Source organism: Rattus norvegicus, chromosome 6 (genome assembly GCF_036323735.1).
Source record: "Rattus norvegicus strain BN/NHsdMcwi chromosome 6, GRCr8, whole genome shotgun sequence".
NCBI classification, from domain to species: Eukaryota; Metazoa; Chordata; class Mammalia; order Rodentia; family Muridae; genus Rattus; species Rattus norvegicus.
The window spans coordinates 22,117,114-22,141,055 of NC_086024.1; the positions used below are offsets into that span (position 1 = coordinate 22,117,114).

Below are 23,942 nucleotides of genomic sequence, written 5' to 3' on the forward strand. Positions count from 1 at the left end.
GGTTTAAAGAATATGTCTCTTTGCAGACTAATAGATGCTGTCCATTAGAGGGCGAAGCTGATTCATAACACCCCACTCCCCCATCATGGAAATAAATGCGTTTCCTGTCATTTATTATTACTGTTGTTGTTAGTTTGAGTCAGGACCTTGTTATTTCCCTAGGCTGATCTTGAATTTGTATAATCTAGGCTACTAGTGGATTAGGGCCTAAGTCACAATAAAAAAAAAGAGCAATGGGATTTTACATTAATTAACTAATTGATATGTATTTACTCAAGATAGTGTCTTGTTTAGCTCAGGCTAGTCTCCAACTTTGAATCCTCCTTCCTTAGCCTCCTTCGTGCTGAGATGACAAGCATGTGCCACTGTCACTAGCTCATATTTATGATTAGTGGTTTGAATATGCTTGGCCCATGGGCAGTGTACCATTAGGAGGTGTGGCCCTATTGGAGGAAGTGCGACACTATGGCTGGGCTTTGAGGTCCCATGCTCAAGATCTGCCCAGTGTGGAAGGGACTCTTCTCCTGGCTACCTGCAGAAGACAGTCTCCTGGCTGCCTTTGGTCCTTCTCTAGCACTCTGTCTGACTGCACACTGCCATGTTTCTTACCATGATGGCAGTGGACTGAATCTCTGAAACTGTAAGCCAGCTCCAATTCAATGTCCTTTATGAGAATTGCCTTGGTCTCGGTGTCACTTCATAGCAGTGAAGCCCTAAAACGTGGTACTTTGACATTTTTCAGACTTAAGTTTGTTTTGAACACCATTTTAGTATATTTGACTCTTAGATTTCCTTCTGTCCACATGTTCTTTGTTTTTCTATTGAGTTCTTGGTGTTGTAGGTATTCTGAGTGTATTAAGAAAAAAATCTCTTGTGATTTGTGCTATTCATAATTTTGTTTTGATGTTTCTCAAGAAGTATCTTATTTTTCAAAATAGTTCTTCAGCAACTTTTTAATTAATGTTTAAAAAAATTAGGGCACGTTCTCTAGTGTTTTATGGCCTCGGGATGCACCTTAGGAACAACAGCCAATGTTATCCACTGGTCTCTACACTCTACGCTCTATAGATGCTCACTAGCACATAGATGTACATATACATAAATATAAACGAAGAGGGCAGCAATATGGTTTCCTTTAGCCCTAGGAACTGCATCTTGCATGTGTTAAGCATGTGCTCTTTCTACCATCGAGCTGGATACATTTAGACCACTTCTCAGTTCCAATAGTCTGTGTTTGTGTTTGTTTTCGGTTGCCTTGTGTCATAGGTGTGGTTTTTGAAATGACTGTGTTACTGTAATGTTTTAAGCACTTAGAGCTTTTGGGAAGGAGGGCGGCTCAGCAGTTCAGAACGTTACTGTGATTGGGAAGGACTTGGGTTTGGTTCCCAGCACTCACACAGTAACTCAATTGTCGTAACTCCCTTTAAGGGTATCCACAGGCGTCAGCCATGCATGCATGCACATACATACATGCAAGCAAACACCCATACACATAACGTTAAACAGCCATAAAAATTTTAAACATTTTAGAGTTTTTAAGTAATTTTGCTTGCTTACATTTTATGTCTATGTGAACTTTAGAATTCCCATGTCTGGCGTTTTAAAATTTACATTAAATTTGCTGGTGGCTTGTAAAATATTTAAATATGAATTTAGGAAGAAATAAAATCTTGTAATATTGAGCTTGTTTAAGAATATGAAAGTTTCGGGAGGGGGATGTTTGCCCGGAAACCGGGAAAGGGAATAACACTCGAAATGTATATAAGAAATACTCAAGTTAATAAAAAAAAAAACAAACAAACAAACAAACAAACAAAAGAATATGAAAGTTTCTTATAAGTCCATATAATTTTTTGTTACCACAGTAATTATAGTTAAAAAAACAAAAACAAATGCTTTTAATGACTGTTTTCTTGGAGTTTTATAGTGTTCAGCTATATTATTTGTAAATGATTTGCAAATATTTTCTTTATTTTTATGTTTTTCTCAGTATTTAAGCACATTTTTAATGATAATGTTGAAATGGATATTTTTGTTTTGCTTCTAACTTAGTTTCAGTACTCTTAGATTTCTCCGTATATATTGTTGGCTTTTGGATTGAGATGGAATCTTTTATTTTCAAGATTTGTATTTTGTATCAAATTTTCTTTAAAAAGCCAACAAGAAGAATCTTAAGCTGAAAGAAAAGTTGAGAGGACCATTCAAAGAATTTGTTTTTCTCTGAACTATAGGGCTAGTTGCCAGCTAACCTGATAGTCTGCTGGCTCCAACTGAATACCTCAGTGTTTGATCCGAACAGTGCTGCCCCGTGAGACTCACTCTCAACATCAGAAAGTTAACACTGATCTATTTGTCCTTTTCAGGCTCTTGTTTTATCGTCTGTCTCACTAATGTCTCCGCACAATCCATTACAGTTCGGAATCATGCCTTGTATCTGGTTTCTGGTCTCTTTAGTTCTTCTACCTGGAACAGTTTTTCTGTGGCTTTATAAGTTAACACTTTCGAAGATCACAAGAAAATTGATGTGAAAGGACTCTCATGTTGAGTTTCTTCAGTGTCTCCTTCATCCTTTATAAAAATGTCTCATACCTGTGAGTTGTAAAAGTAACTTTTATTAACCTGGTGTAATTGTCATCTTGGAGACTTCTGTTGAATAAGCTCCCCTTTCTAGTTCTTTCTGAATTTTGGCTGGCAGATTCAACTGCACCATTCTGTCATAAATTCCTCTCCAAGCTGACTGATTCAATCTGGCCTCTCTTGCCTTCTCACTGAATATTTCTGCTTGGCCTCAGACTGACTCTGGCAGTCTGTTCTGATCTGGCTTCTCGTCCTCTGGCTGCAACTGCACAGACTGAATGGAGCTGATTAACTGTGCTCAACTCTGCTGCACTGCACTTACAGCACTGACTCCACACTGACGCCCTCTGCTGCTCTTAAATCGCTTCTCTTTCTCTGCCCTTCTCGTGAGAGTTGGGTGTATCCTATCCCTGACTCATTCTGTCAGATCTTTCTCTAATTTTTCACTTTGTCTGCCCCTCAACCAGACATCACTTTCAAATAGGACTGCTTCCTTCTACAAACTAATTTTACCTTAAAGGTGTCTACTAAGGGTGTGTGTCTATTACAGCCAGAGGGTAAAGGTGTGTGGTGTGTCTGCATTCCAGCCAGATCACCCGGACTCAGATCTTTAGACATGATGCTTTGCCAGAGCAGCCATGTTGGTGGCTTAAAATTCCTTTATGCCTTCCCCCTTTATGTTGAAGCTAATACACAGTTTAACTTTTACAACAGAAACTGTGATCAATCCCATCAAGGTAACAGTCCAGATGTCCTTAGGAAGATCTGCTAATGCTATGAACCTTTTCCTATAAGCTCAGTCCTGGTCAACTGTCCTTCAGCAAGTATCCAGGTTGCCAGTCTGATGAATGACCTGTCCTTCTTTGGCTAGTTTGTTAAGCTGTCCCATGTGGGGGAGACAAGCTTTCTGTGTCTTCTGAGTTACTGTCCGTCTGCTTCTCTTCTCTGAGTTGTGCCTTTGATGTGGAAGCCTCTCTTACGTGGGTGGATCTTTATCAGTTGTGATGGACCCATAGCCTTTCATCACCCGTGGAAATGCTGACAACTTTCCCCAATTTAACACATGCCTGACTTCATTCAGATGTTAAACATCTTTACACAGCTGATATAATTTAGCAGTTTTTGTCTACAACCCAGTGCCTTTCAGCAGCTCTTGTTCTTGTCTCAGTCGCACTAAATATTTAGAGCTAATAAAGCACTATCCGGTCTATTTCTGAATTGATAGAATAGGGAAACAAGTTGTAGGGAGACGGGTAAGCTGCCAGTGGGTTGGAGACTCAGTTGCAGTATAGACCATGTTTAGGTTAAATTGTAAAATCATCCAGCATCAGTGACATGCTGGAAATTGAGAATAGCCAAAGATACAGAGGATGAAGCTTGTAGTTTATGTTATTATTAATATATATATACACATATATATGTGTGTGTGTATATTTCTCTGTCAACGCAGTTGGTGTCTTCGGGAGATGGGTCAGGCTGACGCTGTCTTGCGATGAGCTTTCATTTTTGTCGCTTGAAGTGCATGTACCATTATTCTACTTATATCATTTTAGAATATATATGTTCTATATGCATACACATATAATATGTAATACATATATGTCATTTAAAGTGTTATAGGATCTTTGGGGAGTGAACAGATTCTGTGGATGTTCAGGGCCTTTTCCTCTGTTTATCTAAATGGGAAGGCCTGTTGCTATATGTCAGTCTTTTAATTAGTAAGGAAAATGTCTTTTTAATTGAAATACAAATTTAAGAGATTTTTGAAATAAAAATAAACACATCATATTACCTATTTATAGTTTGAAGGATATGAGAAGACTGGCAAATTGGATTTTATATTAATTATGGTACTAAATAAGTAGAATTGAGTCCTATTTAAATTAAATAGAATTAAGTTTGTTTATTTACTAAACCATAGTTGGACAATATTTAGAGTTCTTGGGGATGTTTTAAAGTCATTCTTTTATCTTTTTTAATGGAAAGCAGTGCACATACCCAAATAACGCTGCCGTCTGTCTCTGGGTTGCATGGCAGAAATGGGTGAGAGGAGTATGGGCAAGTAAATCAGTGGTTATCTTTGACACATCTTGGATAGAGCTCTTTCCTGCCTGTATAGAGGTTTCAAATTGCTTGGATAAGCTAGCATTCCAACACCAGCAATTCTTTAAGTACAGATGTTATTTTTACCCTCAGTGTCTTAGCTCCTGAAAAGCTGCTCTTTGTGGTCCCTTTCCTACTGAAGCTGAAGTTGCTTGTCATTTGTCTCCTGATGAAATGCACAGTGTGTTGAGAATCTGACCTCTGGTCGTCTTTTCCATTACGTTTCCTTCAAGGAGATGAGAAAGCCATTCACTGTTTGTAGGGTGTGTAGAATTAAGTTAAGGACTCTTATAAAATTTAGATGTATCAGGAAACATAGACTTTCATAGACATATACAGTACGTCTCGGTCATATCCATCTCCTACGCCCTCCCTTCCACTTCCCCATCCCTCCAGTCTTCTCCAACATGTCTCTTGTCTTCCTCTCAACTTCATGTCTTTTCATTTCATAACTACAGAGTCCAGTTAGTGTTGCCATAGGCCGATGTATATTCATGCACTGAAGTCCAGGTAACTGGCATCGTCCTCTGTACTCCCCAAGAAGGGCAAGGTAGTACTCCTCACCAGCCGTCCCTCAGCTGCCTTTGTCTTCTCCTTGAAGGGTGGGCATGGAACCCTCCTCCCTTCCGTGCTGTGTTCAGCTCTCTTGATCTTGATAATGAAACTCTGAATTTGGAAGAATTTATAAGAATTTTGGTCATTTTGCTTTCCTGTTTTCATTCTTTATAAAAATGAAAGTTCTTCCGAGGTATCCTTGTACAAACTACTTGTGTGCTTTGTGTTTTCTGGGTTCTTAGGGAAGATGGGCACCACACACCATCACGCCCCTCGTCTGAAGTAGACTGCACATATGTCTCCCTTGGACAGGTTTTCAAATCAAGACCCCCACCCCTTTAGTTTGCATTGTGACAGATTTGAAAAGGACTTGTGTCCCTTGTCTGCTTTCCTAAAACCTCTTTATAATGCAGTTGCTCTGAACTGAGTTTTGCCTTTCTCTCCTTTTCAGGCTCAGATTGCTTTCCTTCAGGGGGAGAGGAAAGGCCAAGAAAACTTGAAGAAAGATCTTGTGAGGAGGATCAAAATGTTGGAATATGCTCTGAAGCAGGAAAGGTAATTCATAAAAATCCTGTGTCCCACCACTGTTGCTCTCATGTTCCTAAACTAAAATCATGCTGTAAGACCATGACTATCAAGTGGACATCCTTATATGATTACGATGTTACTCTTACATGAATAACAGTAACTTAATTCAGGAAGGTGGGTTACATGATGTAGAACATTTTACACACATTCTCCTCACCGCTTCTTACAGGAAGCTGTGTCTTCTCTGCTTAGACTGTCGCCCACTCCTCTCTGTTCCACTCCCACTTTTTATTATTATTTACTGAGCTTTGTGTGTTTTATACAGCCTCGGCTCCAACCCCAGCCACAGTCTTCTTCATAACCTTTGCCTCTTCCTTCTCAAGTCTAGGCTTGTGGGACCCAGCTCATCTGATCCTTTGTTTGTTTGTTTGTTTCGTTTTGTGTTTTCCTTTTAATATGGTTTTTGTTTCTTAGTTTTTCTTTCCATAGTTTTGAGGATTGGGCCCATGGTCATGTGCATATGTGCAAGTACTTTACCATTAAACTGTATGCCTAGGACTCAACCATTTACTTATAGAGTAATATTCTATTTTAATTTGTAAAGAAAATTCTGTAATGTCTCCCTTTTTTTATAATGCAATAGATTATTTAAAAAAAATGCTCTGAGAGTGTCTTTTCATAAACTAGGTTCTTGTTGTTGTTTAGATGCCGTCATCTTTCCAGGAGGAAAGCCTTCCTACTTTGGTAGTGTTACATTTGGGTCGTAAGTAAAGGAAACTAGGTCACATGTGAGAGTTTGAAAATTATCACATGGTTTAAGTTTCTTCAACTTAACTTTCTTAGCTTTTGTTTTTGTTTTTTTGTCAGCAGTCTGAAGTGGTTCATTATTTTTAGTAATCTGAACATGTGATAACATGATATCAGAATGCTCTGTTTTGGTAATGTTTTGCCTTATTTTTGATAGTCACTTGCTTTTCTTTCATTTTTGAAGTTTGTAAATGGCCTGTTTATAAAACCACCATAAAATAACAAAACCATTTTAAATGTTGAGAGATTGATACACGAGGGGTTTCTCTTGTTGATGAATAATAAATGGATTTCCCCACACCTTAAGTTGAGTGAAAGCTGCATTAGGGAGGTGGAAGAAAAAAAGCTGAGAAATGGTAATGTGTAAGTGCCTAAGGCCTCAGGCTGTCTTCACTGCAGTCTTCCCCAGAGGTGGGGAGAGACGGACAGTAACAGAAGTCCTATTGTCAGGAGCTGCCGTGCATGCTACCTTACCTTCTGTGGCTGTGACAGCCTACCACAACTAACTTGTGAGGGAAGGCTTTATTTCATGTTAGAACTCCCAGGACACAACCCATCACTGAGGTACATAGGGCAAGGCATCATGGGAGGCACTGAAGCAGAGACCATGGAGGGATTCTGCTTACTGACTTGCTCTATTTGCTTACTTTTCTTCTCCATTTTAAAAAAATTATTTATTTGTATGTGTATGGTTATTTTTCATGCATGAGTGTTTGTGTATCACATGTGTGCCCAGTACCTGTAGAGACCAGTCGAGGGTTTTGGGTTTCTTGGAGTTGGAGTTACAGACAGTTGTGAGTTTCCATGTGGGTGCTGGGATTTGAACCCAGGGCCTCTGGAAGAGCAGCTAGCACTCTCAACTCAGCCGTCTTTTTAGCATCTTCATCTGCTTTCCTATGCAACCCAGAGCCATCTGCCCAGGACTAGCAGTGTCCACAGCATTCATCTTCAATCAAGAAAATGACCACAGACAAACCCACTGGCCACCCTGATGGAGGCAATGCTTTACTTGTGGTTTCCTCTTCCCTAGATAACTAGAATTGTGTCAGGTTCACAAAACCAAACCAGCACAGTGTCCAGACCTAGAGACTGAAAAGTAATTGTAGTTACACGTCAGATCTCTCCAGACTGAGTCTAAAGCCTGCCCTCTTCACATTTACCATGACACCATTTGTTACCTACAAGGCAGTAGAACTGAGAAACACTGATATTAAAGTAAACAGGAGTGTGTGTGTGTGTGTGTGTGTGTGTGTGTGTGTGTGTGTGTGTAAGTGTGTGTAATGTAGTACACATTAGTTGTTATTTGATGACCAGAAATGGAGACAAGTACAGTCAGATCATGAAAGATCTTGAACTAATTGGAGAGTTGTAAGAATTTTTTATACTGTTTACCCAGATTTACCAATTTACACATTTATCTTTGCCTAATTATGCCATCTGAGCCTGCTGTTTTTCTCCCCCTAAATTATTTACTTAATTTCCCTAACTAGTTTAATATATAATTTATTTTTTCTTTTTTGATTTATTTTGTATTATTTTTAGAACAAGGACCTTCTGTTATCTAACAAAGTACTGTCCAACTTATATACTAACTATATCTATCATATATATATCATTAAATATCATATCTATATCACATATATCATAACTATATTCACGCATATACTAACTTATTCAAGCAAGTGTTATTGTTAGTGAAACTTGATGCTGGTATAATTCTGTTAGTTGTGGGGCTGGGGATTTAGCTCAGTGGTAGAGCGCTTGCCTAGGAAGCTCAAGGCCCTGGGTTCGGTCCCCAGCTCCGAAAAAAAAAGAAACAAACAAACAAAAAATTCTGTTTGTTGTTCAGGTGACCTGATGGAGATCTTCATAGTGGGCCATCCCCATTTCCAGTGTTGGGTCATACTGCTAGGGAAAGGTTTTAAACTTGAAATACATGTTCTCCCTGAACAGTACTGGAAAGACCTCCTTATCAGGGCAGGGAAGTTACAATAAAGGAGAAGTGACAAGCATAGCACGTGCTGGAATATAGCAGTACCTGCCACACACATTTAAGTTCAAAAACTCTAACAGTTGGAGGTGTAAACATGTGAAGCTGGCATACTGAGAGACAAAGCAAAGTCAAGAAGGACTTCCAGGCTTCTGTCTTGAGAAGGAGCCGTGGCATGGAACAAGGTGAACTTCACAGGAGGGTTGTGCTGCTGCTGCTGGGCAGGCAGCATGGGGGAGGAGAGCGGCTGGAGCCCTGGGAAACAGGTGCTTAGGAAGGGGGTAAGGAGGAAAAGCCAAAACAGGCGTGGCCTGAGGAGGAGGAAGAGGAGAGCTGTGCTTGGATGAGGAGGGAGGTAGTCTGTAAGCAAGCTGTTGGCTGACAGGGTCATGGGGTTCACTCTCCGCGCCTGCTAATGCCCTAATGCCCTTGACCAGGCTTCCAAGAGGTGACAAGAATAGGGGCCGGGTCACAGGAAGAAGCAGCAGAGGGAAGGGAGATTGGAGACTTTGCTGTCTCCAGATGGTTGCAGAGCAGAAGAGATGGTGAACTAGCTAAGTCAAGGAGGCTGTCTTCTCTACTCTGCAGTCTTCTTTTTTTTTTTTTTTTTTTAACAGAGAGATTTAAAACTAATTTGGGTTCTTTGGGTGTTCTTAAGGATGATTTGGAAGTTCTGCTCTAGTGACACCTCCCCCAACCCCTTTGGTTAAGTTTGATTAGTTTTTTTCCCTTGGATAGAATCTTGATGTGTAGCTGCGGCTGGCCTAGAGTTCACGTTGCTGTAGAATCAGTGTATTGTCTGGGCTGGGACTGTAGGCATACCTCACCATGCACTCTTGCAAGGAAACGTAAAGACGAGTCATTATTGTCATCATCATTAGTAGTAGCAGTATTTTATGTGTGTTTTACCTCTATGTATATATGTGCCACATGTGTGGTCCGGTATCCACAGAGGCCAGAGGAGGGTGTTGGATCCCCTGGAAAGTTGTGAGCTGCATGTGGGGCCTGAGAACTGAACCTGGATCCTCTAAAGAAGTAGCTAGTGCTCCTCACTGCACGTCATTTCTCTAGCAGTGACACTTCCTGAGGCTGTTGGACTAACAAAGACAAACCATGTTCTTTGTAGCATGGAGCATTTGATTTCTTTTTAGTGAAAAATTATTTTTTTAGTAGTTTAATACTAGGTATTACAAATACATTTTTGAATTCTAGAATACTCCAGTGTTTTATATACTGGAATTAATTTTCTAATCCCAGGAATGTAAAAAAAGAATGGATTGAGGAAATTTGAAACAGAAACATGGAGAGATAGGCTTTGGCCTAATTTAACTTTTTAAGTTTAATTTGTTACATGAGTTTATTTCAGTAAAGCCACAAGTACAGACATCATCCAGCAAGATGAAGGCAGTTGCTCAAAGCCTTGCCCACCATGCATCCCAGGCAAGCTTTACAGGTAGAATGGCCATTCTGAACTCGGAGCACCACTCTGCTGTACGATTTCACTGTCAGTGACATTTGTATAGCCCTGGTCTGTTTTAAAGGCATTGAGGCACCTCACCGACAAACCACTAAGTAATGATCCCTGTAGATCTCAGCTTCCCTTTCCAAAGAGCCAAAATAAAATACAAGTGACTCCTTAGATGACTACTCACCTAGCAATGAATTTATCAAAGCATTCCTTAAAGCACAATAAAGTTTACAGGCTAAGCACTACACATTCCTTTGAACAATACAGTGTTTGATTTTCATTCTAATGAGGCTCAGCTCTACATAAAATCAACTCTCCTCACATTTCCCTGCCTGCTCTCTTTTACCTTTACTGTAAGAGTCCCAGTGTCATCTTGCTTCTTTATTTCCAAATTCTAATTCATCTTCTAGGTAACAGAATTAATGTTCAAAGCACAAAAGAATAATCATGTTGTATCCCTGCTTTAAAATCCCTGGTTAGTTTCACAGCAAATCCTATGTAAGTAGGTACTTCTTTTCTGGTGTCCTTTTTGGACTTCATTCCTAGTAATTCTGTTGCCTGTTAAACCTAGTGTTTGCTGTATTTTGACCCACTGGGTGTTTCTGATTTTAGAGCTAGAACTTGCCCTAAACACAGCTGTTATTTGTGAAAATCCAGACAGAATACCCTGTACATCTTACTAATTGAGGTTTACTTAAAATCTCATAGTGCCTTCTTTTCTCCTTTTATTTGACACCGCGCTTTACAGAGTTAGACACTTCTTTGCCTACGTTCTTCGGATGTATGCTTATAGCACTTATGTCAGTGCTGTACATTTTCTGTGTCTTAGGCATCCTCCTCTTTCTAGTCCTCCTTTTCTTCACTCTAACCTGCAGGCTCTTTTTAGCAGTTAGCACACCACTTTGCATATGATAAGAATTCAGTAGTTTGTTGAAACGAATCATTCTGGGATGGGGAGATAGCTCAGTGGGTAAAATGCTTGCCGTGCAAGCTTAAGGACCCAAGTTCAGATCCCCAGTCCTCAAATACAAATCAGGCACAGCAGCATTCACCTGTAACCCCAGCAGGGGGCAGAGATATGCACTTAAGAGTTTTACTGACCCACTAGTAGAGCTGAGATGGCAGGCTCAGGGTTCAGTGAAAAAAAAAAACCCTGTCTCAAAAAGTAGCATACAAAACAATAGTGGAAGACACCTAACCTGGCTTCGGGCCTTTACACAGAGGACATTTCTTTTTAGCATTAACATTTAAGATGTGCTTGGACATGGTTTTAAATCCCAACATACTGCTTGTGAGATATGAAGCCAGAATAGAAGCTCCTTAGTCTTTTAAGTAATTTAAGTGCATTGGTGTGAGGATGTCAGACTCCCTAGAACTAGAGTTAGAGACAGTTGTGAGCTGCCATGTGGGTGCTGGGAATTGAACCCTGGTCCTTTGGAAAAGCAGCCAGTGTTCTTAAACACTGAGCTATCTGCCTAACCCCTTGCTAGTCTTTTACAATTATTAAACATGTTCCATGTTATTTTATTCAGCAAAGGCCAGTTGAGGGTGGAAGTGTAGGTTTATCTGAGGTAGGAGGTCTGTTTAGATCTCCTTGTCTTGTAGTTCAAGTGAGACAGAAAGAATAATGAAGAACGTTGTTAACAGAGTGACTTGAAGGATCAAAACAACTGGAAGCTATGAGTTCTTGAGGAACATTTGAGCATTTTTAATTATAGTAATGTATTTTTTAAAAAATTTATTAAGGAAACACAGATTTTAGCCAGAGCTTGCCCTAAATACAACAGTTACTCACATATTTTATTTTCTAATTTTCTAAATTTTTGTGAGATAGTAGTAGAGAGTAGGACTGGTTTTGTAACATATATCGTATATGATATTTTCTGATTATTTAAAAAAACTAATATTTTATTCAGTTTTATTCTGAGACCACTAGAATGCAGTATAATGCAGTGTGTTCTATAGAAAATGCTTTCTCTCTGTGTGTTTATAGAATATAATTAAGGTCCAGAGAATTTTGTTGCTACTTTTATTTAAAATGTTATTATTTGTTCTCAGACCAGTTATATTAACTTACTATTTTGACTTAACAAGATACTGGTACTTTGTCTTATGGTAGAGGAAATATTTCTGGGAAATCAGAAGACTGATAATGTTTACTTATAACTGTAAATCAAGCTAATGTCTGCACCTCACCGTGTACTGATCATCAACAGGATTGGAAAAACTTAGTTCAATAATGAACTCATTGGATTAAGACACATTGAGAGTATAGAGAAACATGTTCTAGACAATTTGGTGTTTATAATCTATAAATTGTCTTAAGACCCCCTCTATATAAAAACTAGTGAATTAAAAAATGTGACGTCTCTCTGTGACTACATAATGATTATTGAGTGAAGAATTTTGGTAGTTTATATTTTGGGACGAATAATTTTCCTATTCTAATTATAAATTATATAAAATGGTACGGCAAGTGTTCCATCCATTTCTTTTTTTTTTTTTTGGTTCTTTTTTTCAGAGCTGGGGACCGAACCCAGGGCCTTGCGCTTCCTAGGCAAGCGCTCTACCACTGAGCTAAATCCCCAGCCCCCATCCATTTCTTAAAATTAACTTATTTTTGTTTTGTGTATGTCTTTTGCCTGTGTGTGTGTGTGTGTGTGTGTGTGTGTGTGTGTGCATGTATGCATGCATGCATTTATGTATATGTACCTCGTGTGTCTGGTGCCTGAGGAGGGATTCGGATCCATGGAATACAATTAGAGATAATCATGAATCATCATGTGGGTTCTATGCTGGAGTTGTACCTCAGGAAGAATAGCCAGGGACCTTAACTGTGAGCCATTAGAACACACACACCCAACCCCCCTGCAGTTAATTTTTTATAAGGAAGAAAAGCTTTCAATTTGTTTATGTTTCTTTTCCTTCATTACTTACTTTTGTTTCTGAAAATTGTCATTTTTAGTTATATATTTTTATTGTCTATCTTAACTCATTGAATATTTACTTTAAAAAACTTCATTCAGTAGAGAAAATAAGTTAAAATATACAAATATATTAGGCTGATGTTATTTCTTAGTTAATCTTTAAAAATTTTTTTCCTCCTTATCCAGATTTTTATTGTATCATTTGCCTAGATCTGAGATACTTAAATTAAATGGCTAGTCCAGTTTGCTGAAAATAATAATACTTTGCTAATTTTAAAAAGAAATTGGACAGACCTAATCATGGGATGTTTTCCTGACTAAAGACAAACGTATGCTGACTAAGGGAGTCATTACAGATTGACGGTCATGCAGCACTGATGGTTTTACTGGTTGGTTTGACTTAGATAGCACCTAAAAGAGTATGCGAGTGAGAGTTACCAAGTAAGACCTGTAACATGATAGGGAATGCTTCTTTGTAGGATAAGTTCAAACATTGAGAAAGGTTAGTGTAACAAAACAAATTGTTAGACCTCTTTTATTCATTGATGATAACTTCAGTTATAGTCATTAAGATAATTGAATACAACAGAAATTAGAATTTATATAGTTCGTTATAGGTACAAAATGAAAATTTATGTGATTCCTAGTGTTCTCCTTTAATTTCACTGTAATGACAGTTGGTGATTCAACAACAAAAAAGGCAAGTATTTGACACCACGGAAATCTTAGGAACTTTCAAAGTTCTGGGCATGCTCAGTCAGGACTGCCACACACTTTTTTTTTTTTTTTTTAATCAATTTTTTTTTTTTTTTTTTTTTTTGGTTCTTTTTTTCGGAGCTGGGGACCGAACCCAGGGCCTTGTGCTTCCTAGGCAAGCTCTCTACCACTGAGCTAAATCCCCAGCCCCCCACACACTTCTTAAAGCTTATTTAAATGTGTCTTAACATGGCTTGTATTTTCTCATTTCTTTGTTAGAGCCAAATACCACAAGTTGAAATATGGGACAGAACTGAATCAGGGAGACATGAAGCCTCCAAGCTATGATTCTGGTAAGCTGGCGGTAAAGGAAGTTTTAAGTAATAAAAAGTTAATGTCTAGTATTTCGTAGAAACATTGAAAATATAAGTTAATATCTTTTTGCAGTTAATTTTGCTGTCTTGTTTTTGGGTGCTAGTCACTTAGTGTCATGAGACCATTTTGTACCACCTTTTTTTTTTTTTTTTTTATCTGCATCCTTTTTTAATTCACAGTTGTCTGCCTGTGTTCTGACACAGCAGAAGGTTCAGGTAGGCCGGGGTAGCGTGGACTAGCCTCACTTAGCGCCTGTGTTGATGTTTGTTGTAATCTCTCTGTTGACCTCTAGTGTTATTAATTTGGGTTTTCTATGTCTTTTACTTCAAGTCAGACTTCATTAATCCTGCTTATCTTTTAAAATATTAACTCAGTTCATTCATTCTTTGCATTTTTCCACTTCATTTATTTCTGCTCTAGTTTTGATAATTTCTTTCCACCTATTGCTTTTGGGTTTGGTTTGTTCTTGTTTTATCACACCATAGAGGTACATTTTACAGTCACTTATCTAAGATCTCTTTTTCTTACTTTTTCATTTTTACATTGTGTGTGTGTAGATGTTCGTGTGCATACGTGGCAGGGTTCTGGGGAGCTCAGCAGAGGGGTCATTAGGTCCCTGGAGCTGTAGGTAATGTGGTGTGAGCCATGATACACATGTTGAGACTTGAACTCAGGATCCTCTGCAAGAACAGTCCACACTCCTCGCTGCGGAGCCGCCTCTCCAGCCCCTCTTTCTGCCCCCTTGTTTATGTTTGTAGATTCTTAGAGACGTAAGTTCCCCTTTTAGGTTTGCTCTCATTTATTCCAGAGGCTTTGCATTGTTGTGTTTTCATGTCAGTTAATTCCACGAATGCTTTTCATTCTTTCTTGATTCCTTCATTGGTCTATTCATCATTCATTACTGTTGTATCCTATTTTGTTTTGGACAGTTTTGTTTAGTCAGAGTCTCAGTATATAGCCTCCACTGGCCTGGAACTCTCTCTGTAGACCAGGCAGGTCTCGTGCACAAATCTATCTGCCTCTGGGCCTCTGCCAGCACACCAAGCTCAATACTCACTGTGCTTTTAATCTCTGTCACTTTGTGTGGTTTCCTATACTCTACTTTGCAGTTAATATCAAGCTTTATTCTGCTGTGGTCTGATAGAATACATGCAGTTATTTCAATTTTTCTAAATTTGTTGAGATTTGCTTTGAGTCCCCTTACATGTCTATTTTAGAGAAACTTCTATGACCTGTTGAGAAGAATGTATGTTCTATAGTGTTTGGGTAGAATATTCTGTAGGTATCTGTTAAGTCCATTTGGTATTTGGTGACATTTAATGTTTCTCTTCATCTTTTGTCTGGATGACCTGTCTGTAAAACTGGGCAATTGAAGTCACCTACTGTTACTTTGTTGTGGTTAATCTGTAGACCTTCTTTCCATTTTTTTTTTATGTTTATTTAGTGTATATTACAGACGGTTGTGAGCCACCATGTGGTTGCTGGGATTTGAACTCAGGACCTCTGGAAGAGCAATCAGTGCTCTTAACCTCCGAGCCATCTCTCCAGCCCCCCATCCATTCACTCTTAAGTGTTATCAGTCCTTGAGAGTGAGGTGTGTGTCTTGTAGACAACAGAAAGATGGATCTTGTTTTCTGATACAGTTGGTTCTAATTCAGTTATATCTTTTGACTAAGGATTTGAGGCCATTAACATGTGAATGTATTCCTGGAAGATGGATATTAATTGCTGTCATTTGTTGATTTTTGTGGTATGTGGTAGTCTTACTTTGCATACCTGTCAGCCTATCATCATTAATATTTTTATTATAGCCTTGGATGTTGTCTTAGGGTTTTACTGCTGTGAAGAGACACCATGACCAATGCAAGTCTTATAAAGGACAACATGTAATTGGGGCTGGCTTACAGGTTCAGGAGTTCTGTCTATTATCATCATGGCAGGAAGCATGGTGGCATGCAGGCAAACATGATGCTGGAGGAGTTGAGAGTTCTATGCCTTAATCCGAAGGCAACAGAAGGAGACAGTGTGTCACCCGGGGTGTAGATTGAGCATATGAGACCCCAAAGCCTGCCCCACGGTGACACACTTCCTTCAACAAGGCCACACCTACTCCAACAAGGCCACACCTCCTAATAGTACTGCTTCCTATGGCCAAGCATTCAAACACATGAGCCTATAGGAGCCACATCTATTCAGACTATCACACTGTCCCCTCCACCCCCTATACTTGGTGTTTTAGCTGTAAGTTGGTGTAGAAGTTCTTCTCTGTACCTGTCTTTGTTCTGTGTGCTCTTTAGACCAGAATGGGCATCTGTTTGCTGGGATTTTATTGAAGATGTGTCACATGCCTTTGGCCTCCAATTCTTTTTCTTGTCTTATGTTCATAATTTATAGATTTGGTCTTCTTGTGGTGTCTTGACTATTCATTCTTCTTTTTTTTTAATTGTTTGATTGGAAGAATCTGAGCGGGCAGAGCTCAGGTGAGTTAGTCTCTTACGAGGCAGTGTGAGCAGCTGGAAGGGCTCAAAGACAGATGGTGATCTGAGTGGCTTGGGAGTCCGAAGTGAGGGCAGTGTCTTGGGGTGTGCTCACCATCGGGTCCTGGAGGCGGAGTGCTTCATACTTCTTAAAAACCTAGAGCTCACAGATCCATCTAGACAGACAGACAGTAAGCCTCAGGTGCTCTTCTGTCTTCTGACCTTCCTGATGGTGGGATTATGAGTACACACTGGCCTTTTTCATTTCTTCTTTAAAATTTTTAGTTTCTTAGGGGCTGGGGATTTAGCTCAATGGTAGAGCGCTTACCTAGGAAGCACAAGGCCCTGGGTTCGGTCCCTAGCTCCGAAAAAAAAGAACCAAAAAAAAAATTTTTTTTTAGTTTCTTAAATGTGAGTAATAGTATTTAATTCAAAGCTTCAAACCATGACCCTGTAAGTCAGGAAAAAAATATAAAAACAAAACAAAACAGGCACTTTTTCAAAAGACTATCCTAGTTATATATTGTCTGTTTCAAAACAATGTTGTGGTAAAAATTGAAATTGCATGACCGCTCCGTGCTGGTCCCCTGGTACTCTCAGACCCAGGTGGTCGCTCCCTGGCTTAGTTCTGGCACCAGAGCGCCATATAGAACTAACCTTAATTTATCTCAGTGGCGGCTGGTTCCAGTGTGGCACCACACCACGTTAGCCTAGCTGTCTTCTTACCCCAGCGGTCTCTCCACTCCCATGGCTGGTTGCCCTGGCCAGCCTTGGCCAGCCAGGAACTCTCTGGTCCCAGCTACCCAGTAAAATCATGACTCAACAAACTGTAACCCAACAACCAGATTTATGTGTTAAATTCTCAGTCTACACTACATCCACAGAATAAATTCACTGCCAGTTAATAAAGATAGAAAGCACCCACCTAGACAAGATGAAACTGACCTAGACCACCTGGATTGGAGTCATCCCCTCCCTGTCTCCATCCTCCAGGTAGCTGGGGTGGATCTCTGTTGGCAAATGTATCTTAATCTAGGTGGGTGTTTATATCCTTATCAATTGGTTGTAAGTTCATTGTGAGGATGAATTGTGAATTGAGAATTTAACATGCAAATCTAATTGCTAAGTTACAAGTTTCTGGAACTTTGATTTTACCCAGCTAAACAGGACTGTGTGTGAAAGAAATGAGAAAAGAGAGACAGTTGGAGCATGGGGATCTGGTTCTGTTGCCTGCGTGGAATGAGAACACGCAGGACCCACAGAAGGAGGTAGGGTGTGTGTGTGCGTGTGTGTGTGTGTCTGGCATGGTAACTACCACCTACCAGACCTCACAAGTGGAGAGGGTGCTAAGAGGGAGACAGCCAGGAGAGGTCTGGGTCTAGGGAACTGATAGCAAATGATCCTCATTAATTTTTACCACAACAGAATGTTTAACCACAGTATGTAAATTATACATATATAATATCTATACTTATTTTAATCACCTGCCCCGTAAGTTTTACAGAGCAATGTAGGAGTTCACAGGTCTAGTTGCTGTGCATAAACAAACTTTATTAGGAGGCTGGAGGTATGGTTTAGCTGTTAATTTTGTTGGTTTTGACACAAGGTCTAATGTAGCCCCAGCTCGCTGTCAGCTTTTGATCCTTCTCTCTCCCCCTCCTGAGTGTGGGGTACAACGTTGTGCCACGTGCCTGGCTCCATGCTCCATGCAGTGCTCGGGTAGAGTCCGTGGCCTGAAGCCCGCCAGGCAAGCAGTCTACCAACGGAGTTGTGTCCCAGCTGAGACACGTTCTTTACGTGTTTGTATCAGATTGTTGGGGTTTCTGGTTTTTGTTTGTTTGTTTTGTTTTTTAACTACCATTTCTAGGTTTTATAGTATTTTTATGTGGTTCTCACTCTGTAACTTGATTCAATAGGACTTTGTCTTAGAGGAAACTTCTCAGGCTAGTGAAAATGGAGGAAAAGCTGTCGTCTTAGTTCTGGTGCTGTAAAGGGAATCAGGTGGAGATACTTAATCATACAGAGTTTTGTTATCAAAACTGTCAAGAAACAACTCATATTGTCCTGAAACATACCTTTTAAAAGCTGCATTTTCCTATTCTTAACCTTATAAATGTTTATTGGACATTGTTTATGGACTGGGTTGTCCGAACATGTAAAATTAGTCAATTTCATGGTGATGTAATGTTCTCCAGATGAAGGCAATGAAACGGAGGTGCAGCCACAGCAGAACAGCCAGTTCATGTGGAAGCAAGGCCGGCAGCTCCTCAGACAGTAAGTACCAGGTCAGGTCTCCCTTCCTGCTGGGTGAGATGCTTCATGCTGCAGTCTTCATGCTTCTCTTTGTCGTTTTAACTCCTGTTTCTCTTGTGTTGCTGCTGCGAGTGGTAGGTAAGTAGTAAGGTAGTTAAAGCAGACACCTTAATTGATTTACTCGTCACCTTGCATATTGAACACTTTCCCCCTCTGTTGGAGTTTAGGAGTTAAAAGACTTCTGTGTAATTATTTTCTTTTCCTCAATCTCTGAACAGACATTTTACTATGAGCCGGCAAGGACCCCAGCACACAGTTCGGTACCAGCCTGTTCAGTTCACCGAAGAGCTCTGAATGCCCAGATTGTGCATATACTAACATACGTTTTCCCTAAATGCATAATTAGGACTCTACAGGGGTTCTGATGTCAATAGGAGACTAGACCTGTAGTCTTTTGGTGTGGGTTATTAGTAGTTTATTTCTAAGATTTTTCTAAGCATATTAATGCCGTCCATTCCTTTTAACTAGAGGAAGAGATTATTACGCTATCCCATATCTGTCTTTTGTCTAGAGCAGTGGTTCTCAACCTTCCTGATGCTGTGACACTTTATTTTTAAAGATTTATTTATTTATTTTATTTGTATGATTACACTGTGGCTGTCTTCAGACACACCAGAAGAGGAGATCAGATCCTATTACAAATAGCTGTGAGCCACCACGTGGTTGCTGGGAATTGAACTCAGGACCTCTGGAAGAGCAGTCAATGCTCCTAACTGCTGAACCATCTCCCCAACAGCTGTGACACTTTTAATACAGTTCCTTAGTTGTGGTGCCTTCCAACCAAAAATTATTTTTGTTGCTACTTCATAACTGTAATTTTGCTACTGTAATGAATTGTAATGTAAATATCTGATAAGCAGGATTTCTGATATGTGACTCCTATGAAAGGATTGTTCAATCCCCAAAGGGGTCTCGACTCATAGGTTGAGAATCGCTGATCTAGACAAAGTTAGAAAAGATTTAAACCATTAGGTGGATTTTTGTTTCTGTTCTCTCTTTAGTCTTAAGTACAACATGTGTTTCTCTTTAAAAGTTTATTTTTGGTAATCAGAGTTGAACCTAGGCCCTTAAGTGCCAAGCAAGTGCCCTACTTCTTGTACCGACAGGACCTTGTTGTTCTCCTGTACCACACCGACCTCCTGTTTGCTGGTTTACTTACTTCTCTCTCGTGTGGTCTCACTAAATTAGCTAGGCTAGCCTTGAATTTGCAGTAGTCCTCCCTGAGCCTCCTCAGTAGCTTCCGTAGCAGGTGAGTGCCACCAGTCCTATGCATTTTCAGTTTACATGGCTGAGTGCTCTTAAAGTGCCATAGGAGGCTACAGAGATGGCTAGACAGTTAAGAGCACTTTCCTGCTCTTGCAGAGAGGAACTGGGTTCAATTCCCAGCACCCACAGGGTGGCTCACAACCACCTGTAACTAATTCAGGTGATCTGACATCTGCTAGCCCAGGAGGGCAGTTAGACACACAAATGGAGCACAGACATCCATGCATGCAGAGCACCCGTGTACGTATAATAAGTTTTAAATGCTGACTGGTTTTTTGCTTTTGTTAATGAGAAGTGATTTCATAGTAAATAAAGGTGTTTTTAAAAAGTCATTGCAGACTTTTTGAAAAAGGTGTCATTTTATCAGTAGGCTATGCATCGGCCATTTAATAAGACTTAACGTCGCATCTCTGGTAGAGCAGTTTAAAGCACATATATCTAATTTAATTTTGTTGCCAAAGCGAGGTACAAATCAAATATTAATTACTAAAAGTAGAAAAACGAGCTAGAGAAATGGCTCAACAGATTCAAGCCTTAGCTGCTTTTTGCAGAGGACCTCGGTTTGGTTTCTAGGACCCACATGGTGACTATAACTATCTGATCACCATGGATATCAGGTAGTCACGTGGTGCGCACACACATGCATGCAAAACATTCATACCCATAAAATAAATAAGCCTAAATTTTTTAAGTGTTAGGACATCTTATTATAGTAGCCTTCAAAAATATCTGATTAAATTCAAGAAAGTGGGAATTTATAATTTCAGATACTTAAAAATAAGAGTAGACACTAAGTGGGTTTGAAAAGTGAGCCCCCGATTTAATAAAACATCCTATCCCATTTGATTGCCTATCTTTGTGAGGTTTCTTTCAGCTCTAGTAACCATACAAATGAAGTCCTGAAGTAAGCGGGACTTACACTAGCTGCCTTGTCAACCTGTGCGTTCCTCGTTCCTTCAGTAGACCTCCTATATAAATAGCCACATGTCATCATTGTACCGTGATATCGCTGTCATTTCCTTTGTTCTGGTCCCACCACTACCACGCTTGGTCTATTAAAACAAATCATCGGGTTGGGGATTTAGCTCAGTGGTAGAGCACTTGCCTAGGAAGCACAAGGCCCTGGGTTCGGTCCCCAGCTCCGAAAAAAAGAAAAAGAAAAAAAAAAAGAGAGCCAGAGGACCAGAACATCTGCTCTGAAATAGTCTCTTTGAAAACAAAAAGAGAACATGCCACGGGAGTGGGGTAGGAAGAAAGGGGTGGGTCTGGGAAGAACTGGGAGGAGGAGAAGTGGGATGGTGAATGTAATTGAGATACCTCCTATAAAATTCTCAAAGAATTAATAAAAAAAAAACATTATTTAAAAAAAAATCATCACCAGCATTTAACACTGGGGCTCCTGGGGATAGAGTGCTTTCTATATATCATGGGTGACATTAGGTCTTCTTGAGGAGAATAGAAACAAGTTTAAGAGAAAGTTGTGTATCAAGTAAGTGGCAGAATTGGGCTTGAGCCGTGGATGTCACTGTGTGCTCTGTGCTCTTTTTCTGTGCCTCCAACTCTCTTGAACCACACAAATTCACATGTGTGTGTATACCTCATGTCCCACCACTTAATTGTTCATTTTTGTTTTGGAATTTTTCAGGCCAGAAACATCTCTTTTTAAATTGACCATTATGAAAAAAAAAATGTTATCCTTTTCTGTGTCATGGAAAGAAACCGTTCACACTGCAACCATTCTCTGCAGATTTTAGTTAATGACACTTCACATAAGAAATGTTAAAACAACTGGAGCCATTATTCTAAAATAGCAATGGTAGAGTTTGGAGGAGAGTGTTCCATTCTTCCTAAAGCAAAAAAGTGTGCTCTGAAATACATTGAAGAACTGTTTCTTCTTAGGATAGATGAATAGTGTTATTGTACAGTTCTTTCGTTTTTCTCTGTGACTGTAGAGGCTGGTACTGCAAGAGACAGCTCCATCTGCAGCTGGAATATTATTAACAAGTCTACTGACGTGCTAGTGTTCTGTTAAGCCTTATGTAGTCAGTGAGTTTGAAGAAATACTTTTATTTACAGTTTAAATTTTACAATGCTAATTCCTGTGTGACTGAACTGTAAGGGTCCTCTTCGTGCAGGTATCTCCAGGAGGTCGGCTACACAGATACTATTCTAGATGTGAAGTCCAAGCGTGTGCGGGCATTGTTGGGCTTTTCAAGTGATGTCACTGACAGGGAGGATGACAAAAACCAGGACTCGGTGATAAATGGCACAGAGGCTGAAGTTAAAGAGACAGCAATGATTGGGTAAGCTAAACTTCAGTTCTTACTGAATTATTTTTGGTATACAGGATATTGAACTTTTACATGATGATTTTTAGTTAATTTTAGTTAATTAAATGTTTTAAAAGTTTCATTTAGTTAGAAGGTCTTAAGATTATTTTAATTCAATAATATAATTTTTATTTAGGGTATTTTTGCTTTAAACTTAAGGATTTAATATAGATTTTAATATCTTGAAGCTCTATCAACCACTGTTAGAATCTCATAAAAGATGTTGAAATTAAATACAAATCTATAAGAATGATATATTATTGATGAACCGGAGATCAGAAAGTAAATCTTTCCTTAATTGTATCTTTTATATCATGATGTTGTTACTCATCTTTCCTTTGATATAAAGTATCTATTTTAAATATATGTATATGTAGATATATATACATACATATTGAATTAATAGACTAAGTATGACATTCAGAAGTTATTTGAACTATTCGAGTTTTGTTTCTGACCACATATCATTGACATAGACATAATTTTAATTAAACATAACAAGCATAATTCAGTAAAGAGATTATTCTTTATTAGAAAAGTCATTAAGTCTGATGTGTACTTTTTAAGTTCTTTTTTTTTTTTTTTTTTTCCCCCTCAGGCAGAATGAATGCCTTGATCTTTTTTTTTTTTTTTTTTTTTTTTTTTTTTGGTTCTTTTTTTTTTTCGGAGCTGGGGACCGAACCCAGGGCCTTGCGCTTCCTAGGCAAGCGCTCTGAACCACTGAGCTAAATCCCCAACCCCTCTTTTTTTTTTTTTGATGTATACTTTTTAAACTCATATTTAGTCTAAAAGAATTGTTTCAATTGAGCTCCATAAATTCCTTTTGAGGAAACATAGTTTTAGTTATTTGGAATATAAAACTATAGAATTAGGTAAAGGTTCAAAGTAAGAATTTTATAAACAAATGCCCTTAGACCTTTTAAAAATGTAATATAATTCTCTTTAGCACAACGTGTGCATGCTGTGAATAGCTGTATTTTCCCTTGTAAGTAAAGCCATTAGGTTTGTTACAGAGTTGTAGAAGCTTACATGAGAGGTCCAAGGAGGAGTTGTGGAGAAGAAACATAGAGAAACAAGGCAGGGCTACTTAAAATAGGATTTTTTAAAAGGAACACATTAAGGTTAGCATGAGGTCAGTCTGTGCAGAATGAGAAGGGGACTCTTTTGTCCATTAGAGATTGAGGGCTTAAGCACTCACCGTTCTGCCTTTTCAGTTAATGCACAGAACTGTAGTAGATGGGACTCGGTGTGGGTCATGGGATAGTTTAGGGGATCCTGTAATATGATCATATTGTAATACAAACATGAGGTGCAGAAATCTATCAACAGTTCATTTTTTTGGTGATGCTTTAAAGATTACCTGAGTATTATTGTACATATTTTAAACCAGAAAATCTGAGTTAACGGATTCTGCCTCCGTGCTGGACAATTTCAAATTCCTTGAAAATGCAGCTGCAGATTTCAGTGATGAAGACGAGGATGAGGACATTGATGGAAGAGAGAAAAGTGTCATTGATACTTCAACCGTGA

The 23,942-nt window shown here is 39.1% G+C and overlaps 1 protein-coding gene across 3 annotated transcripts in view; it reads left to right on the top strand.

Annotated features, from left to right (window-relative positions):
• The window catches only part of Strn (striatin), an 86,866-nt gene that overhangs the window by 29,695 nt on the left and 33,229 nt on the right, over nt 1-23,942 (top strand). For 2 of the 3 annotated variants that reach the window (XM_006239622.5, NM_019148.3), the window contains exons 2-6: nt 5,687-5,790; nt 13,931-14,004; nt 18,699-18,777; nt 22,218-22,385; nt 23,803-23,938. In XM_006239622.5, the coding sequence (XP_006239684.1) occupies nt 5,687-5,790; nt 13,931-14,004; nt 18,699-18,777; nt 22,218-22,385; nt 23,803-23,938 (561 nt within the window). Of the gene's footprint in view, nt 1-5,686; nt 5,791-13,930; nt 14,005-18,698; nt 18,778-18,822; nt 22,129-22,217; nt 22,386-23,802; nt 23,939-23,942 lie in introns of those variants that run through there. The other variant, XM_039111825.2, reaches the window with a different exon arrangement.